Here is a 19,612-nt window from a genome sequence, read left to right as displayed (position 1 = left end):
AGGAGAAGCTGATGGAGCTGGGGCTGTTTGGCCTGGAGAAAAGGAGGCTCAGGGGGACCTGATCACTCTCTACAACTGCCAGAAAGGAGTATGTAGCCAGGTGGGGGTCAGCCTCTTCTCCCAGGGAACAAGTGACAGGATGAGAGGCAAAGGCCTCAAGTTGTGCCAGGGAAGGTTGGATAGGAAAAATTTCTTCACCAAAATGGTTGCCAAGCTTGGAAATGGCTTCTCAGGGAAGTGGTGGAAACACCATCCCTAAAGGTGTTTAAAAGATGTGTACATGTGGGGCTTGGGAACAGACATGTTCTAGTGGTGAACATGGAAGTGTTAATAGTTGATGATCTTAAAGGTCTTTTCCAATCTAAAAATGTCTGTGATTCTGTGATTCTAAGAAAAAAAAAAATTCACCAGATATGAAGGCTTGAATTGTCTACATGCTCCCACAACAAAACTTCTTACCATAAGCTTTCCTAAGCAATCACATTGGCATTACTTACCTGAGGATACACAAAATACCAAGTAGTTGAAGTTCATTCTGTGTGATGCCAAACTAGATGGACACTTAACAGTAATATGCAGAGCATTTATCAGTTGCACCTGAAAACATATATTTGACACTGTGACTTAAAACCCATCCTGGACCACCCCAGCTTGGGAAGTGTCTGAATTGCAGGTTTCTGTACACCATGGGAAGAAGTATGTCTGCTTGCTTCTTATGCCCTTCCAGAGGTATCTGCTAGACAGGAGATGGCTGGGCAGATCAGTTTCGTGTCTGATCTCAATGGCTAGCAGGTTTTAAATAATTCTGTGGAAACCAGCTGCCAAATTCTGGAAGGCTGTAAAGAAATAAGACTAGAATAGCATATGCCCACTCTCTCATAAATTAAAATCTAGACGAACCCCATATCCAGTCTGCATCAAAACGCAGTAGCTGTTTTTAGAGATAGGAACATAAGCCTGACAGTAGTGGGTATGGCAAAGCTCTGTGCTCCCCTGAACTGGATCTTTGTAATCAGGCAGATTATTTCATTCTTTCCAAGCAGAGCCATATCATTGCTGAGGAAATGGTCTGTTGGAGGCATGTGTTTTAAAGAGCTGTGTTTCATCCATCGCCTTTCATAGATCCATTGTGCTCTCTCTGCCTTTTGTTTTCAAAAGGGGTGTGAAATAACCTGCTTTTTAGATAAGAATTTATCAGCTGGATGGCTGCCCATGCACCAAACCTTACATTCCCTCTGCTTCAGACCAAGTCAGGTTTTTTGGTCGCTGGGGAGCTGCGCTCTGACCTCAGTTTTGTTTCTACTGCAAACAGTAGCTAAATGAGTTTATTTTACATTTTAATGGTCTCAAAGGCCAAGAAAATAAATACATATATGCTCTTTGCCTTTAGGTTTTACTGGTGCTAACCCAGACATGTGCCTCCATATTTGAGTCGCTGGACAAGGGCTGATGTGCTGATACATACTTTGGGTTATTATATGGACTCATGAGGTCTTTTTCAGCCTGTTGAGTTAACAGAGTTTTGAGGACAGTCCACTCAAGGTGCATGACTTGATGAAGTGCCTGTTCAAATGTCGAGCCCACAAAACCGCAGAGTAATGATAAACAGATGGAGCATGTGCAGATGGCTGCTAAAATCTGTTCTTCTCTAAACAGGATATCATGCTGTCTTTTTTTAGAAAAACGAAACCATATAATGTTAAGATTTTTTTTTTTTCTCTAAGCAGAATCCTAACACTTGAGAAGAATGTTCTGGCCATTCTCTTCTCTTTGCTTCCCTATTCCAAGCGTCACGTTTGTTTTCACAACAGAAAATTACATGGCTATTTTAATGATCTCCCCTGCTGATGGAGCTAGAGATCCCCACCACTAACACACAGTCCTGCTTTGCACTGCTTATTCTCACCTGGCTGGTCGAAAGATAGGGCATAAAAAGCAGCAAGCACAAAGTGGTGGCTGCAGGCCAGGCAGTGTTTCAAGGCCTGAATTTTTCTTTTTTTTCCCGAATTGAAAACATGGGTTGAGTGTCAGCTGCCCTAGAGTTTTTCTGTCTTCTAGCAGAAGCTTCAAACCATGGTTAGGAACTGTTCCCAAATAATACTTTGTGGAGAGCTGCTTTTCTTCATGCATGGGGTTGTTAGAGCACAGACCAAACCCAGTTCATTTAAAATTCAATACCTTTGTGGTTCATAGATGAAACAAGTTGGGTTCTTCAGACTTATTTTGTGAGCTCATGGTTTATATTGGATACATCAGTGACTTGTAATTCAAGGAAATAATTTAAATTACCTAGCGGGCAGAACCTACTTTAGAGTCCAAAAGCTGATGCCTTGAAGTATTGTATATTACTTTGTTTCTTACTAAATGCCACTGAAACTATCAAGACATTCAGGAAACACTTTTATTGGAAGTCTGCAATTTTAGCTGAAGGTATTGGGAAGGACTTGGACCTTGCTCCTGCCAATTCAGCACAAGATCCTCCTTCTGTTTGAAGCACAGCTCTTCCAGTCTGCAATGAATTTGGAAATTATTCTGAGAATTCATGTTCCCCCTCTCCCTTTTTTTCAACTGTTCTTGAGAATCGGCAAGGAAAACATGAAAATAAAGTTATTTTCCTTTAGTCCTGTGAAATCTTAGGACCTTTGCCCTTGTTAAATGCATCTGTCATCTTTTAAGAGCAACTGTTGTAAGCAGAGGTGAAGAGAGACGGAGCTGAGGGCTTCGAGGCTCTTTTTATGATGCTGAGAAGTGGGTCTTCTTGCACCTAGAATCCAGTTATCCTTCTTGAGTTAATATTGGTGTTACATGGAAACAAGAAAATTGAATATGGAAAAATTGTACATTGTTTTCAAAGTGCTTTTACTAACTTGAAGGATATCTTGTATATTTTGGATGTGTTTCAGAAAAAAAAAAGAAAACATATACTGAAAGTTTTATTTTTATCCCTCAAATTATAACCTGCATATGAGAAGCATAAATAAAACAAGATTGAATGTAACACAGACAAAATTGCAAGCAGTGGTGGTTACAACAGGGGTAATTGTTCTGCCCAAATTATATCAATGAACCTTTCTGTGCTCTTAGTCCACATGTGGGAGTGAGAAATGAGAGGTGGGTGGGGGTGAAGAGAAGTGACCTGAACTGAAAATTCCCTTTTGGGAATTACATCTGTCTTCCTCAGGGGAAAAAAAAAGAAAAAGAAAAAGAAAAAGAAAAAGAAAAAGAAAAAGAAAAAGAAAAAGAAAAAGAAAAAGAAAAAGAAAAAAAGCCAAACATCATTTTAGTGTGTCACTTGTACAGTTCCTTTTGTCCTGCTACTGATTTAATGTATTTTAACCCTGGGGGAACCAGAGGCATTGCACAGCATATGAAGTGCTGTGAAGGAAACCGCTGGCGCTGGGCTGGCCTGGCTGCCGGGCTGGGACTGTCTCAGGAAATTCCACATGAGTATAAATAAATGCTCTGTAGCAACGACTGGGCTCCCTGCCTGCTGATGTGTCAGGACTATGCAGTCCCTTTAAGGGAAAGGAAAGTGTGCTTCAGCCTTAATTTGCTGAAAAACGGAACACGGTAACAACCAGGGGTTTGCTTCTCATGGATCGGTGAGTGGGACCCTCAGGTGGGCCTGGGTGAGGGGCTGCCTCTGCTAAAACCAGCCCTTGATGTTCTGACAGGATATTAAGGTGGCATGGGTAGAGGGGTTTTTCCATGTTTTTAATGGTGCTGGGTTAGTTGGGTTGTCTCACAAGTGCTGCCATCTGAAGGGAGTTTGCACTTGGGGTTTCAGGCACCTCTGGTAGCCTCTTGTTTTTGTCCTTATGTACACAGTAGTTTGTTTTCTTCAACAAGCCCAGCTTTTCTCATGGAAGATCAGTGCTGTGAAAGCTCTAGAGAAGAGAGTGGGGCTGTGCACCTATTTGCTGCAAAGCATCACTTTAAAAGCAGAAAGGTAGCTGTTGTCCTCAAAGCTGGTAATTCTGAGCATTTTTCCTAGACTTTCAATTATAAAGCACTGGTTTTAGTTATTTTTTAACTTTTTTTCAGAAAATCTGTTTGTTGTTCTGAACTATTTTAAATGCAGAGGAAAAGTTTCAATTTTTTTGGCAAATGCAAATCGCTTAGGCTTTTGAAGTCAGGAAAGCAATACACATCTCATAGAAATAATTAGTACTAGATTAATATAAAGAAGGAGAGGAGGGAACAATTCCCAGTATTTGAAATATCATACTGATTATGCAGCATAAACCATATTTCTTATGGAGGCAAGCATGTGACAAAGTAATGTCCTTCCAGGACTCATAAAAACAAATATTTGTTGAACCATTCTTGCAGAAGACAATTCTTCCATTTTTCCACTCTGTGCACAGCTGTAAGACAAAACTGAAACTGTAAATCAGTTTTAATACTCCACAGCAGGTTTATATCCCAGGAGTCCAGGTTCTCTCCTGATGGTTATTCCTGTTACAAAAGCCCTATGTATCTGTTCTCCACTTCTCAGCTCTTCAGAGATTCATAAGCACAGAAGGGTAATGACATGATAAATCTAAATATTTTGCTTTTGTGATTCAGTTGTTCTTGGATAGAAAGCGAATACAGCCTTCTTTGCTTGTGCTTTAGCAGGTAACACTGATGCACCTTTGTGTTAAAAGACGTTTTCAGGCAAACACCCTGCTTACATCCATGACTTCTTTGGGGAGATGATTTGGATAAGTAAGAAAGGAAAGAAGAATTTGGGGGTTTGCTCCTCTTTTGCTTTACCAGCCTTTTACCTCAGTATTGTGAAGCCCATCCTACTACGTGGATTCAAGCCGAGGACTTTGTAACTATTTTTTTCCTTTGTCACTTTTATTGTGATAATGAAACAACAGGGGATGATGTACTGTTGGAAGAGTGGGGCAGGTGTGCCACGTTTTCAAGGGTTGGCAAGGGAGGTGGCGGAGCTGTGGGGTTTATCCTGTGTCACAGAGGACAGCAAGGTGCTTCACCAACACTGGGAGTCAACCTCATGCTCATCATTTGCTTTCAGTGTAAGACAAGATGTTTCTTTCCCAGTTACATTGCTTGACATGGGCATTAATGGGGCACTGGTGGAGGCTGATGTGGGAAGCACATCAGTGAAATGCAACTACGGCTGTTTCTGACTTGCCTGACAGTGGACGTGCTGGTGATGCTCAAAGCCACAGGACACCCCACAGGTGGACTTGCAACAACAATTTGCCAAAGTAGCCCGTTCTCAGTTCTTTCTGTCCAGAGGTGGCAGTGCTGCTGGTAGCAGGAGCAGTCACCACCATCGTTTCTGCTCTGCTTTTCCTTGCTGCTGGTGGGGCACTTAGCAGACTAAGCTAATGACTGTATGCCTTCCCACCCATGCCCTGCTTCCTGCCACTCACTGCCCTTGGGACCTCTGAGTCAGAAACTGGGATGGAGGCAAAACAGCCTAGACTCTTAGTTTTTGTGGTTAATGGCCTTGAGGTGGTGCACACACAAGATGTCCCAACACAAAACTGCCAGATACTGAGTAATGCCAAGTATGGTAAAAAGTAGATTTATTATCAGCCTCAAATAAGGGAATTGTCAATAATATAAAGCAGATTTTGTGAATTTTGATAGGGGGGCATTTTGCAGTCACTCTTAAGATGATTGTGCCTTTTACTTCCCCAGGAACATATTTCTTTTAAAAAAGATTATCTCTTTATTCAGGATTAATTAATTTGCACAACTTTCTTATAGTATGTATTTTCTAGTTTAAAGTAACTTCTGTTTGAGCTGCAAGCTTTTAGTCCACAGATTCTAGAAGTAAAAGTTTTAGACGTTAAAAGGTCTAGAAAGGGTTAAGAAGTATGTTTTTGGAAGGCAGTTTTTGCTTTCAGCTCACAGAAATAACTTTTAGCTCTGGGTATATGACGTTCAGATATAAATTCTTTAGGTAAGTCTTTTTGTATCACGTGAAAGAAAACACTTAACAGTGTAAAAATGGGTAATGTGACCTTGAAAGACCCTGTTCTAACACCAAAAGGGCTGTTCACTACCTATATACTCCTTTGATTAGCTGGCTGGTAAGCATTCTGAGCATCTTCTATGTGACACCAAAAGCCTCTGTCATAGCTGGCAAACATGTTCCAAAGAGAAGAATAAAAGCTAGAGTCTCTTTTTAACCTCTGCAAGGTTAAGAAATAGTTCTGTGGTTGAGGAATTGACTGCTGAGGAGGAGGTGATGGTGGGACATCCAGACTAGTGCACCCATCTGATCACCAGCACCAAAGCAAGAGCTGGCCAGTCAGTCTCACTTCAGTGCCAGGTGAGATCATGGAGGAAATCCTCCTGAAAATGATGTACATGAAAAATAAGGAGGTATTTGCTGACAGCCAGCATGGCTTCACTAAGGGCACAGCATGCCCAACAAATGTGAGGGCCTTCCGCTTCCGTGGTGCAGTTACAGTAGATGGTGGGATGAGGGAAGATCGAAGATCCAGTATGATCTACCTGGATTTATGCAAAGTATTTGACACTGTCTCACACGACATCCATGTCTCTAAACCACAGACACATGGATTTGATGGATGTATAAAAAATAGACTGGATGTCTGCATTCAAAGAGTTGGACTCAACAACTCAATATCCAAAAGAAGATCAGTGACACACACCCCCTCCAGGGTCAGTATTGGGACTGGTGCTCTTTAATGTCTTTACTTGGTGACATGATCCATGCTAGCACCCTCAGCTTATCTGCCAGGGATACCAACCATGTGGTGCTCCAGGGAGCAGGGATGTTGTCCAGAAGGACTGACAGGCTTTAGAGGTGGGCCTGTGTCCTCAAGTACAACAAGGCCAAATGTAATGTTCTGGATTGGGGCAATCCTGAGCACAAATACAGGCTGAGCAGAGAATGGACTGAGATCAGCCTGGGGGAGAAGGACTTGGGGATGATGTTTGACAGGAAGCTTTAAATAACCAGCAATGTGTATTTGCAGCCCAGAAAGCCAACTGCATCTTGGGCTGCATCCACAGAAGTGTGACCAACAGGTCAAGGGAGGTCATTCTCCACCTTTTCTCCACTCTTGTGAGACCCCACCTGGAATACTGTGTCAGTATCTGGATCTCCCAGCATAAGAGAGAGGGATGTGGACCTGCTGGAGTGAGTTCAGAGGAGGGTCATTAGGATGATCAGAGGGCTGGAGCATCTCTCCTATGAAGACAGGCTGAGAGAGTGTGAGTTGTTCAGCCTGGAGAAGAGAAGCCTCCAGGGAGATCTTCCAGCAACATTCTTAGCACATACGGGGGGGCCTGCAACAAAGCTGGAAAGGCACTTTCTATGAGGGCATGTAGTGATGCTTTTAATTTTATTTGCATTGTGGCTGTGATTGTTTATTCTCCTGTTGCTTGTAATCATCCTATTTCTAGAAAAAACATGGTATTAAAAGAGTAGATAAATTCTTTAAATTCCTTCTTTTACCGATGTTGCATGGTAAATGGGCCATCTTAGCCCAGTGCCCTGGTATTTGTTACCAGAGCAAGCAAAACACAGCAGCCATCTGAACCATCTCTCTTCAACTGATGTTGCTTATGTTCAGTGACTTAAGGTACATCTCTGTACCTTAAGAATTGACTGTACTCTGAATTTACTTAATTCACATCTCTGCAGCTTAATCACTGCAAATACCTGAGCTGGAGCATCTACATTGTAAATAAAACCCATATAAATACTACACAGTGGTGTAGCTTCATCCCTTCTCTGTTATTATCAGGGAAGTTGCTGTCCCCCATTTTCTGATTACAACCCCCACCTAAGCACTGAGTATTTAGATGTCAGGTTTAAAAGTCAGCTCCCCAGCTGGGGTATTGACACGTAAATTTTGAAAAGTAATCTAAGAACCACAAGTAAGTGTTTTCTCAGTTTTCTGCTTCTCTTTTTTTTTTTTTTTCAAATTAAATTTGCAGCAAACATTTTATGCTGGAGATTTATTTGTTTGGTAAAATGTGCAGTAAATGCTCCTCTGTAACTGGAGAATCTTCCATCCCTGTAAGGGTGGGTTTGGTAGCAGGTTCTGTTCTGGCTGGACTGTAGTACCCCATACCCAACAGTATCAGGTGCATGAGGCTGCAGCTGAGTATGAGCAAAACAGATTACCTTCCTTACAAGGCAGTATTTATTGGTTGGTTTTCCATGGCAGAAAAAGAGATGAAGGTGTTATCAGCCACATCTACAGTATAGTGTAGCATTCTGGGCAGTTGTGCAGTTGTGCAGTGTTCTTGTACAGGCACAGCTGGGCCATCCCAGCACCACAGCCTCGTGCTGCAGGAAGGGTGTCTGAGGCCAGCACCCAGCACCAGGGTACGACCATGAGCAGCTTGCTGGCTTGCCTGCTGTGCCGTCGTGCCTCTGCTCCTTGCAGAAGATGAGCAGCCCGCTGGGGCAGCATGTATTCCACACCTGTGGTGTGCTTCACTTTGCCACTTTGTGCTTTAACTGCAAAGAGAAAATAAAACACTTGATGCTCCTGCTGTGTCTGGAAAAGTACAGAAGTTACTTGCTGTTTCTTTAAGTTTTTCTCTCTAGGTTATTAGAATAAAAAAAAAAAAAAAGTTTTATGCCAACTGTGTAGTTTTTGGACTTTTCCCCACCAGCACTTTTGAAAACAATAGACCTAGACTGAACTGTTGGGGAGCAAGTAGTTTCATGGCATCTCCTGTATATTGCTAGCCAAGAGAAAACTGATAAAATGAGTGTGAAAGGTTAAGGACTATTTTCCAAGAGGTTTTATTGTGTTTGTTTTGTTTAACTTATATTCAAATCCCAACACTTGAAAAGGAGAATGAAAGAAAAAAGGTCAAATATTCAGGTTTGCTTTTTTAAAAAAAAAAAAAAGTGCTTGGCCTCATGAGTTTTGGATCTTTTCAGAAGGTGAGACTGATATTTATAGTAAAGTGAAGAAAAAGAAAAGGACAAAAAGAAAAGGACAAAAGTAGTATTTTGGAGGTGGGGGACAAAGAGGAGAATTCACCAATTTATTCTCCGTTGTAGTAAGGAATCAAAAAGTCAGAGCTTTTCTTTTTTAATTCCTTTTCCTGCCCCAGATAAGCTTTTAATTTGAAGTTGAGCATATAAAAATACAGATTGACCCCATTTATGCCAACTATTGCTTCTGCATTTTTTCCTTTGCAACGTTCTTTATGAATTGCCTTACACTGTAACTCTGGAAGAAGACTGTTATTCATAACAATATTTCAATGAAAAACACTACTTTAGTAGTAGTCAGATCCATGATAAAAATGCATTAGAGCAGATATTATACCAGATGGGGAGAACAGGCTCAACGTATGATACCTGTATTTTTCAAGGCACCTCAGACTTCCAGAGTTGGAAATAAGTCTTCAGTTGCTTCTCTTTGCTCTTCTTGGACCCTCCAAGGCAGCTCTACAATAAAGGTTTTCTAGCATGCAGAACCAAAACTCAATGTGTGCCCACATCTCCCTTGCTTTTGTCTTCCTGAGAAGTCTTGTAGCACAGAAACTAGATATTCTATTCTTTTTCCAGTTCTCCTGGTCTGAAAGCTGCCATGATTAGTGTAGACTCAGGTAGAGCTGACTCAATATTTTAATATACTGATGTTCTTGTTTGGTGCATTGGATAGAATAGAATTTAATAAAGTTGGCAAGACTGGAGTGTTTGCTCAGAGCCCGTCCCAGCGCTACAGAAAGTGAGGAGTACATTTTTTAAATGCTACTTGTGTCCTGCCCATGGTTATCCTGTAGCAAGGAGAGGGAAATTAAGTATTTGTGTACTTTTGGAGAAAAGCATTAATAATGACAGTACCACAACAAGGTCTCTATGCTTCACAGAGTGTTCCGCTTCACTGGTACTGGCTTTAAAACATGATGTGTTTGTCTCATTGCATTTGGACTTGATGTCTTAAAGGTCTTTTCCAACCTTCCTTTTCTATGAAAAGAAGAGTGTCTGCAGCAGTTGTACAGAAAAAAGTGTATGTGTTTGTGCACCTGTGATTAATACTTGTCTGATATGCTACAGAGGCTAGGGAATGGTTCTAACTTCACCAGTGTCCATGATCAACTGGCCAAGGATGAGACAAGGAGCCTAACAAGCGTGTTTGTGCTGTGTGGCGTAGGCATAGGAATCTTTGCTCACTTGATGTCTTTGGGCCTGAAGGGACACTGCTTCCTCTGAGGTTAATCTGGGGTACCTGCAGGTGTAGCATTTGGTACTCACCCACCACAGCTAGGAAGTAAGTGTATCCATGGTTCATCCACAACCTAAGGGCTGAAAAGGCTGCACCCTTACCAGGTGTTTATTAATTTCATTTTTGTTAGATTTTTTTCCCCCTTGTGGAACCAACAAAACCATTTTTATTGCTTCAAAACAGCCATCCATTTTGTTTTGCTTCATGTTTAGCAGGCACGCCCATTTTGGCTTTTTTTCTGAGACTACAAAATGCACAAAGGCTTGGCACAGCTCCTGCATGCTGCATCAGTAGCATGTTGTGTTGGTGGTGGCACTGGATTGCATGCCCGGTCCCCTTTTGTCGTTAACTATCAAGAAGCTCTCCAGGGGTCAGCTGACAATACTGGGATCACGTGGGTGGAATGCTCACTGTGCTGTTTTAAGGAGAAGCAGGAGCACTTGGCTCCAGGCACAAACAAACTGCATCCTGGCAGTGCTGCCAGCTTAAGCTGAGGACCAGAGAGATTCCACTGTGAAGACATCGAGCTGTCTGCACGTGTTGTAGAGAAGTTTAGTGAAGGATTCAGTGTCAGTGTGGTTGTTTCTTTTTTACTATTTATTTTTTATAGGTTTCTGTTGAGCAACCTTAATTCCATGAAGAACAAAATACATAAGAGATCCCAGTTTGACTCCCATGACTGAACATGAGATTTGCTTGTCTTTTTAGAGGTATTATGAATATTTTTCCAAAGATGCATTCATTCTTAAGTCCTAGGCCCTTCACAGAGGAAGAGTCTGTTCTTCCTTCCCCCATCCAACACTCACACATTGTGCCCAAGGACATTTAGAGAAACTGTTTGACTTCACTGGTGTAGATGGGAAAATCAGAAATGTTGCTGGGTAGGAGGACAAGGACCAACACAAAAAAAGGAAAGGAACTGGAAAAATGCGACACCAGGTAAAACCGACGGAGCTTGAATTTACATGGGCTGGGTAAAGTTACTAGAACCAAACCTTAGATGAGCAGTGAGAGTATAACCAGATTTTGGTCTATAATTGGTGGTGCAAGCAAATATATGTAAGAAATACAGGGAGAAAATGGTTGAGAAATACAAAGTATGAGGAGAAGGCAAAAAGAATCCAGAAGGTTACAGGGAATGAGGGTCAAGGAGAGAGTGGGCACAAACCTAGGGTGTAGGCAGGACCAACCTAGGGTGTGGAGCTCTGGGGTGTGGAAAGGAGAGTTGTTTGTCTCCAGGGAATGGAGCCAGCATGAGAATCTGGGAACAAAGTACAGACTTCAGGGAGGAAGAGGAGTAATTTAGAGAATATGCTCTCATTCTGTCTGTGGCAGTGGGAGTCCTAGAGATTTAATTCCTCTGCCTGACATTGAGGCAGTCCTACTGGACAGCACAGAGCTGTGTGTCCTCATGTGTCTGAAGTGTTTTTGTATGCATGTATTTTTGCTTCCAGTGGTATTTAGATGGCTATTTTGGGTGTATCTGTAAGTAAATACCACACCATACTGACACTCTGGTCTTTCAGCAGAAAGACCAGAGGGTTGTTTGGGCGGTTGTTTGTGTCTGTCGAACCATCTGTCTACACTGCAGAACCGAGGTACTAAGGTGACCTGGCCGGCCCCGCTGCTGTGGCTCTGACACCTGCGTGCCTGTGTCTGCGCCTCCATGCTGTTCTCTTCCCGAACCGTGGATGGCAGGCTCTTCGATAGCTCGGGGTGTCCTGTGGTAGTCAAAAGCATGATGGGTCGCTATTAAAGGAGTTACACTGTTTGTACGCAATTCTTGAGTATGCCTATGCCAAGGAGGCTGGAAAAACAGGAGCTCCCCGCCCCCCGCCCCCCCCCCGCGGCCGAAAACCTTTTCAGTACAACATTAAGTCACTTCCTGTAGTTGCAGTAAATCTAGAGCTTATTTTTTTTTTCCCCCCCTCCTCTCTGCCCCCTGCCTCCTCCTTCCCTGGAGCTTGTACTCTTTAGGAGGACGCTTTCGGAAGCGGGGGCAGCGCGGGCTCCGCACCCCAGCGGAGGGCAGCGCGGCGGGCGGAGCGCGGCGGAGGGCGGCTCTTCCTTACCGGGGGAAGCCGAGCGAGCCCGAGGGAGGCAGCGCTCCGGCGTGTGACACATGAAGCTAGGACAGCCATACGTGGCTGGAAAATTTGCAGTGTGGGGGCAGAGACATGTGGCTAAGTCAGGTAACCGGAAAGCTGGCTTTTATTATTCCTCCGGCACATAATTTGAAATAGTTGTTTTTCCGTTGTTTTGTTGGTTTATTTGGTTTGTTTGGTTTTTTTTTTTTTTTCTTTATTTGCATTTTTCCTCCTGCCAAGTGTGAGGCCAGGAGGAGCAGTTTGTATGGCAGTGCTGCATATAAATACACAGCCTGAGAAAACCCAGCAAATGTATTGAACTTTTTATTTAGATTGCTTCAGGAACAGGTGAGTCCTGCGGCTGGAGGGCAGGTGGGTACACCTCTTGTATGATGCTCGTCCCTGAGCAGTGGGGTTTGGGACCCTGCTGGAAGAGGGTCTTGCTGCCTGTCGTGGTGGTGGGAGCTTCACAGACTTTAAAACGAAAGAGGCAGAGGTGCTGGTGGAAGTAATGTGAGCTGAGGTGAGAGCAAATCAGTGCTGCTGCTGTTGCAGCAGTGCTTCCCAGAGCCATGAAACAGCGCTGCAGAGCTGTGTAAAGTCCAGTGGCATCAGTTGCATAAGGAGCAGGGTCAGAGTTCCCATCGCCTGCTTGAATGCACCCACTAGAGAAGATTTGTGTGGTACATTGTAATCCTGTGGTCTTTACACATTAACAAAACATGCGTGAAAGCTTGGTGAGGCATAGGAAGGTTGGAAGGATTTGAGCAAGGAGTGGAAGGATTTGAGATATTGGCTGTGCCCCTTCATTAGCAGACACTATCTCTGTGTATGCATGTGTTCACATTTATGTGGGTGTGCACTTCTCAGCATTTGAAAACCCACTGATTAACTTTTAAAAAGTTAATCAGGATTTAGTGTTAAGAGTCAGTCAGCGGAAAGTTGGTCTGTTCGCTGAGCTGCAGCAGCAGTTTCTGCCTCAAGCGTGCAGTGAACACCCATCTTTCTATGCTTGTGTGTGAGTATTTAGTTTACTGAATGCTGATTCTGTTTCTTCTTTTCCAGAAAAAGAGGAAGTTACTATAAATGGAGAAGATGAAAAAGAACGAAAAGACCCCTATTTTGTGGAAACACCTTATGGCTACCAGCTAGACTTGGATTTTCTGAAGTACGTGGATGATATACAAAAGGGGAATACCATTAAGAAACTAAATATAAGAAAGAGGAAGAAAGCTGTACCAGCCTCGGTGGGTACCAAGAACTCTGGTGGCCAGTGCAGTGGCTGGACTTCCACAGAGTCTCTCTCTTCATCAAACAGTGATGAGAACAAGCAGTCTTTGGCAACGAGGTGTCAAGTAACCTTGCCTGTCCCTGCCAAACCTTCAGTTTCCTTTGAAGTGTCTCCTACCTACTTAACTGTCCCAGAGAATAAACAGCTTCCTCCTCCCTCCCCCCAGCCTCCTCGGCACAACCTTCTCGTAACAAAAACTCTCATGGAAACACGGAGGCGACTGGAGCAGGAGAGGATGATGCAGGTCACTCCTGGAGATGTCCGCAGGCCTCGACTTTCCAGCTTTGGAGGTATGGGCTCTACAAGCTCCCTCCCGTCTTTTGTGGGATCCAGTGGGTACAGTCATGTGTCTCAGCACCTGCAGAATGGGTATCAGGGGAACGGCGACTATGGTGCTTGTTTCAGCTCCTCACTGGGCAGTTCCATTCGTCACAGCCCCATGAGCTCAGGAATATCCACACCGGTCACCAATGTGAGCCCCGTGCATCTGCAGCACATCAGGGAGCAAATGGCAGTTGCCCTCAAGCGTCTCAAGGAGCTCGAGGAGCAAGTCAAGACTATTCCTGTGCTGCAGGTCAAAATTTCAGTGTTGCAGGAAGAGAAGAGGCACATGATGGCTGAACTCAAAAACCACAGGAAAGCCACTCAAAATGACACATACGGTTTCAGAAAGCGATCCTATAGTGCAGGAAATGCAGAGCAGTGGGAACACATGTCTCAGGTCAGAAGAGGTGGAGAACTGTATATAGATTGTGAGGAAGAGATGGAGAGTGTGGAGCAGAGCTCTCAGAGGATAGAGGAGTTCAGGCAGCTGACTGCTGAGATGCAAGCCCTAGAGAAAAAAATCCAAGATAGCAACTACGAAAGTCCGTCAAACCTTCGAGTGAACAGAGAAGGCCTGACAAAAGAAGCCCGATCTGTTGCTGTGGGTGCTGATGAAAACATGAATGATGTCATTATATACAACAGATCTGCAAGGCAACACAAAGAAATAGCTGTGGGAACAGAGAAAGAAGTGAGAGAGTGTGGAGTTGGGGTGACAGAAGCCATGCTTGGATTGTCTACAGAGGTTGAGAAGGAGATAGAGCTTCAGCAGCAGACCATCGAAGCCCTTAAGGAGAAGATATATAGACTAGAGGTTCAGTTAAAGGAAACCACCCATGACAGGGAAATGACCAAATTAAAACAGGAGTTGCAGGCAGCTGGGTCTAGAAAGAAGGTGGATAAAGCTATGATGGCTCAGCCCCATGTTGTCAGTAGGATGGTGGAGGCTGTCATACAAACGAGAGACCAAAAGGTGGGAGACCACGTGGACATTGCTGATTCGTCAGTGGGAAACCATCTGCAGACAAGCAGCATCGGCACCTCCTGCAGACCTGCCATGCAGAGCACGGCTGCGGGCCCCGAGCTCCTGATGAGCCGATGGCTGGTGAGGGAGAGGGCAGAGGTGCAAGACCAGGGTACAGGGAGGTCCATGGAGCTGCACGATAAGTCCGTGGGCACAGAGACAAGCTTCTGTGAGACAGGCGTCAACACAGAGGAGCCGTCAGAGGTGCTGAGCCCTTGCCAGATGGCACAGGCGGTTGGAGCAACGAGGTCTGTGGGCTGTGGGGACTGCTCGGTGGACGTGGTGGTTTGTGTGCCCAAGGAGCACGTGTCCCGAGAAACAGCCACAGAGGCTGTACCCAGGGCAGAGGCAATGGTGATGGCAGTGCCTTCCACAGCTAGCCAGCAAACCAGCACTGCTTTGGAGATGGTGAGCCAGTGCACCAGCACGGAGGTGGCCTGCCTGACAGACTGTGGAACTAACACCACTCTGAGCAGCTGTGATAAGCAGACCAGCACGGACGGTGTGGAGCTGCGGAGTGTGGCAGTAGGGGATGGCCGGGTGAAGGACATACACGCGTCTGCTAAGATGCGTTCGGTTGGAGTGGGCACCGTGCTCTCTAGCCACCCTGGCTTTGAAAAGCCTTCTGCAATAAAAACCAAAGACTGTGGCATTGGACAGATAAGTGTTTATGAGAACTATCTGGTTGGTCTGAAAATGAGGAGCATTGCCTGTGGACCCCCTCCGTTGCCGGTTGTCCCAACTGGCACCAGGAGCATAGGTGTTGGGGGAGAGTCTGTGTGCGACCCAGTCAGTGGTCAGTCGGAGAGCCCTCTGCCTCCATCTGAGCTGAGGACTGGCTTGGATCACTACATTGAACGTGTGCAGAAGCTGCTGCAGGAACAGCAGATGCTGCTTGCTGAAAATTACAGTGAATTGGCAGAAGCCTTTGGGGAGCCCCATTCCCAGATTGGATCTCTCAATTCACAACTCATCAGCACCCTCACCTCCATCAACTCTGTCATGAAATACGCCAGTACAGAGGAGCTGCGTAGCCTGGACCTTCAGAAGCAGTGCATGGAGAGAAGCACCCCATCAGGTAAGCCCAGCGCTGGGGCACACATCTGGTGTATTTTTTGGCTCTTTCCCAAGGCTGCAGATCAGTTGCCCATTTGGCTCTCTATTAGTCTGGAAGCCACTGTGTAGCCCTCCCCAAAGAAGCACAGAGCATAGCATTGTTGAATGCCCATTGGGTATTCTGTCCAAGCCATCGCTGGTAGCTGAAAAAGCAGTTTTATCTCTCCCAGTCCAGCAGGCTCTGAAGGTCCTGTTGATGATGGTGCTATGGCTCTGACCATGCAAGAGGGGTGTCTAAAATTTTGAAAGGTTTAACCACTGTACAACATGCTGACTTAATGTTACAACTTTAGGAGTTTTGAGGTTAGTGCCCATGGGTTTGGAATTTTAAACTTGGCATGCATGTTTTTAAAAACAACAGTGTCAGATTTGACAGTGCCAAAAGTCACTTAGCGTGTTGGTATCAAACTGACTTGTTTTCGCAGACATTTGCCTAGATTTTGTAGTGTTTATTCCGAAGGCACGTTGCCTTTGTTCCTTGTGCTGCTCAGACAGAGAGCCGTGGGTGCTTTCCCTATTCCAGCAGGGCCGATTGCTTTGTAATAGGCAACTCCAGAGTGGTTCACAGAATCTTGGGCTTTTTCTGTTCCCGTAACTGTTTGTCGTAATCACTAGTTACAACTTCGTGTTTGAAAGGCGTAACTACCACTGGAAGTTTTGGTGACACTCAGGAAAGGCAAGAATTTTAATTTAAAAAGTCCTTGCCTTTGATTTATTAATTAAAAAAATATAGACAATTATTTTGAGGGATTTTTTTATTCCCTGAGGTAGAGTTGAGTACTTTTAAATTTTTTTTTAATGTGTCTGATAGTCTAGGTTAAACCTTAGCCATTTTTCTTTAATATCGGTGAATCCAAACACATTACTATTAAGTTTATAAATGGTGGCTTCCTGGAAACCAATATGTAATGCATGGTGGTGACTGTTAGATACTTTCTTCTTGCTCTTGCCATACAGTGACTGAAGCAAGAGGTTAAGGAGGTGGCAAAGACTGGAGGTGGCGCAAATGCATGTCCTGTAGATAATGAATAGGGAAAAAAACCCAGAGTATGTACTATTTAATGTCAGCATAATGTTATTAGTTAATCTAAATAGTTATATAAAGCCCTTGCAGCTTGCTTACTGTCTTAAAATGTACCTATTTTTGTTAAAATGCAGCTTGGTAAATCTGTTTTTTAGCACATCTGTTGATGTGCTAAATGGAACCATCCATATAATAAGCTGAGTTTAAAAACCTAAAAGGTTTAGGTTCTCATAGTGAAGGAATAAGCAACATTTATGTAGTGGTAAGGAAAACATGATATCCTGTCTGCATACATGCAATATGATACTGTATAAGCAATATTATTATCTTTCTGGTATGCACTTTACATTCCGGTCTTGTTACAAGTAGTGATAGAATAATAATAATAATAAGTGTATCTAGCAGACATCAGAAGTGTCTGGAAAACAATGAACCAGAGTTATCGCTAGCTATAAATCCTTAATTCTTTTCCCAGCTTTTACTGCACCATATCAAATGTGTAGTCAAGAAGTTTGAAAGCATTTAGACACAGGTGGAGCAGCAGATCATATTTACTAAAAATGTTAATACGTGTATTCAGATTTCACATTCCTGATAAAATTATTTTGGAATAATTTTATTTTAACTTGTGATGCCATTATCTTTAGCTGTGGATGATGAGTGTAAAATTTCTTTATTTTTAGTCCCTGGTGAGGGATGCCTGGACAGCATACATAAATCAAGCTATGGTCTATAACAGTTTAGACCCATGGAGAATTGGAGTGGAAAAGTGGTCTTAAGCCTGAAATGTTACCCTATCTCTTTCTATTAATTCTGAAAATATTGCCTTTAATACATTTATATGCTGGTCCTGCTGCCCTTTCCTGTGGTTTTACAGATAGTGTGTTGCAGCGTGTGTTTTTTGGTGATTGAAGCACTAACTTGAATAATTCTGTAATCGCTGGAACTAAGAGAACCTTTCTTTTTCCATGCATCAGTATTTCATGGTCGCTTGTGAGCTTTTAATAAGCCTTTTTCCTGACATTTAGATCTCTTTGATGTAGCTTTTCCAGGTGTGTGTGTGAACTCAGCCAGTGCCCTTTTCTCCAGGCCTGGCTTCTCAGTCTGATTTCTGTAAAGCTTGTATAAACACAAAAAGCCTTCAGAGCACTGAGTCTCTATTCCACTTCAGTTCAAATAAGCAGCTGAGTTGAAGCTATTGAGAGAAGCGTGACTGCACACACCTTGGGTTTTTTTTTAGAAAAATAGGCTGAAGTGTCAGTTTCCTATTAGCATCAGTAGCATCATATGTAATGCTTTATTCAAAGAGCATCCTCAGGAAGTATCTCTTAGTGTTTCTTTTAGGGCAAAATTACCTGAGCTAGCTTTGAGGCATATGATTTGGGTACCAGTTTGCCGTACTAATGGATCAGTGGTCTGTGCTGCTTCTGAGGTAGCACATCAGTCGAGTTCTCAGCTTTACAGATTTATCTCCCTGTTATTGCTGAGAAGACAGGGTGTGCTGCAGGGGCCTCTGCCATCTCACCTTCCCTGACACAGCTTGTGGCAGGTGATGGAGACACAGGCAGGAAAGCTGGAGCCTGCTGAGCGGGACACAGGCTGGCAGTTTGCATCTCTAGACACCTTAGACCACTGAGATGATCTCTGAGCCAAGTCTATTAGCAATTGGTATTTTGCTTGTTACAAAATAATCACCTTCCCTTCTGTAACTTGGCAAATCTTACTAATATTTACATATGTACTGTCTTTCAGAAGCCCTAGTGATCTTAGGGAATTCAAACCCGCTGGCCAGATGAGCACATTCTCACTCTGCAAAGTCATGGTAGCTGGCCTTGGCAGCCTGTGTGTCCAGCTTATCCATATGGATGTGGGTCACAAACCTAGGTGCTATCTGATCCATATTCTTAGTCTAGACAGCATATAGGAAGCCTAAAGGGAGGCGAGTGGATTAATCTCCTCTGTTTGTTCCACGAGATTTTTAAAGAGTTTTCAGGATGTTGTATTTGAATGCTCACATGATGTGTTTTGTGAGTTACCAGCCAGAAGCCTAATGTCACTTTTACAGGTTCTAATTACATGGACTTTTCACAAGTCTAGGTGCCTGTCTTTCACTGGCAGGGAGTTTTCAAGAATGGTATTTAAGAACAACTGATCTGCCATTGCCCTGAAAAATTACCTGAGCATACTTGACCTGAAAATGCATTGCTATTTTGCCTCAGTGGTCTTCAGATACCAGTTTTATTGTCACATTTTAGAGCAATCCTGACTGAGTTCCCAGTAGAAGCATTAAACTACTTAGTCTTCATGAGGAAGGAGGCAGCTTCTTGAGTTAAAACTTCAGGGAGTGAAAAAAAAATAGGAAGTATGTGGTGTCAGAATGTCTAGAGGGTTTGGAAATCTTGATGTGCCATCTGGCGGAAAATCTTCCAAGGTTTTTGGCTTTTAAGTTTTAACCAGAGCTGGGGAAGCAGGCTGAGGGACAATGGAAAGACCAAAAGAATGATGGTGATGTGAGAAGGCCCTGGTTCCCCAAAACTGGTGTGTAGGACT

General features: G+C 43.6%; 1 protein-coding gene across 3 annotated transcripts in view; it reads left to right on the top strand.

Annotated features, from left to right (window-relative positions):
• The window catches only part of KANK1 (KN motif and ankyrin repeat domains 1), a 130,107-nt gene that overhangs the window by 89,967 nt on the left and 20,528 nt on the right, over positions 1–19,612 (top strand). For 2 of the 3 annotated variants that reach the window (XM_041426912.1, XM_041426914.1), the window contains exon 4: positions 13,349–16,000. In XM_041426912.1, coding sequence (XP_041282846.1) covers positions 13,349–16,000 — 2,652 coding nt within the window. Of the gene's footprint in view, positions 1–12,115; positions 12,389–13,348; positions 16,001–19,612 lie in introns of those variants that run through there. The other variant, XM_041426911.1, reaches the window with a different exon arrangement.

This window comes from Onychostruthus taczanowskii, unplaced genomic scaffold (genome assembly GCF_017590055.1).
Source record: "Onychostruthus taczanowskii isolate IOZ18803 unplaced genomic scaffold, ASM1759005v1 scaffold96, whole genome shotgun sequence".
Lineage (NCBI taxonomy): Eukaryota > Metazoa > Chordata > Aves > Passeriformes > Passeridae > Onychostruthus > Onychostruthus taczanowskii.
The sequence above is the reverse complement of the archived record's forward strand: the minus strand, read 5'-3'. Positions and strand labels throughout refer to the sequence as shown.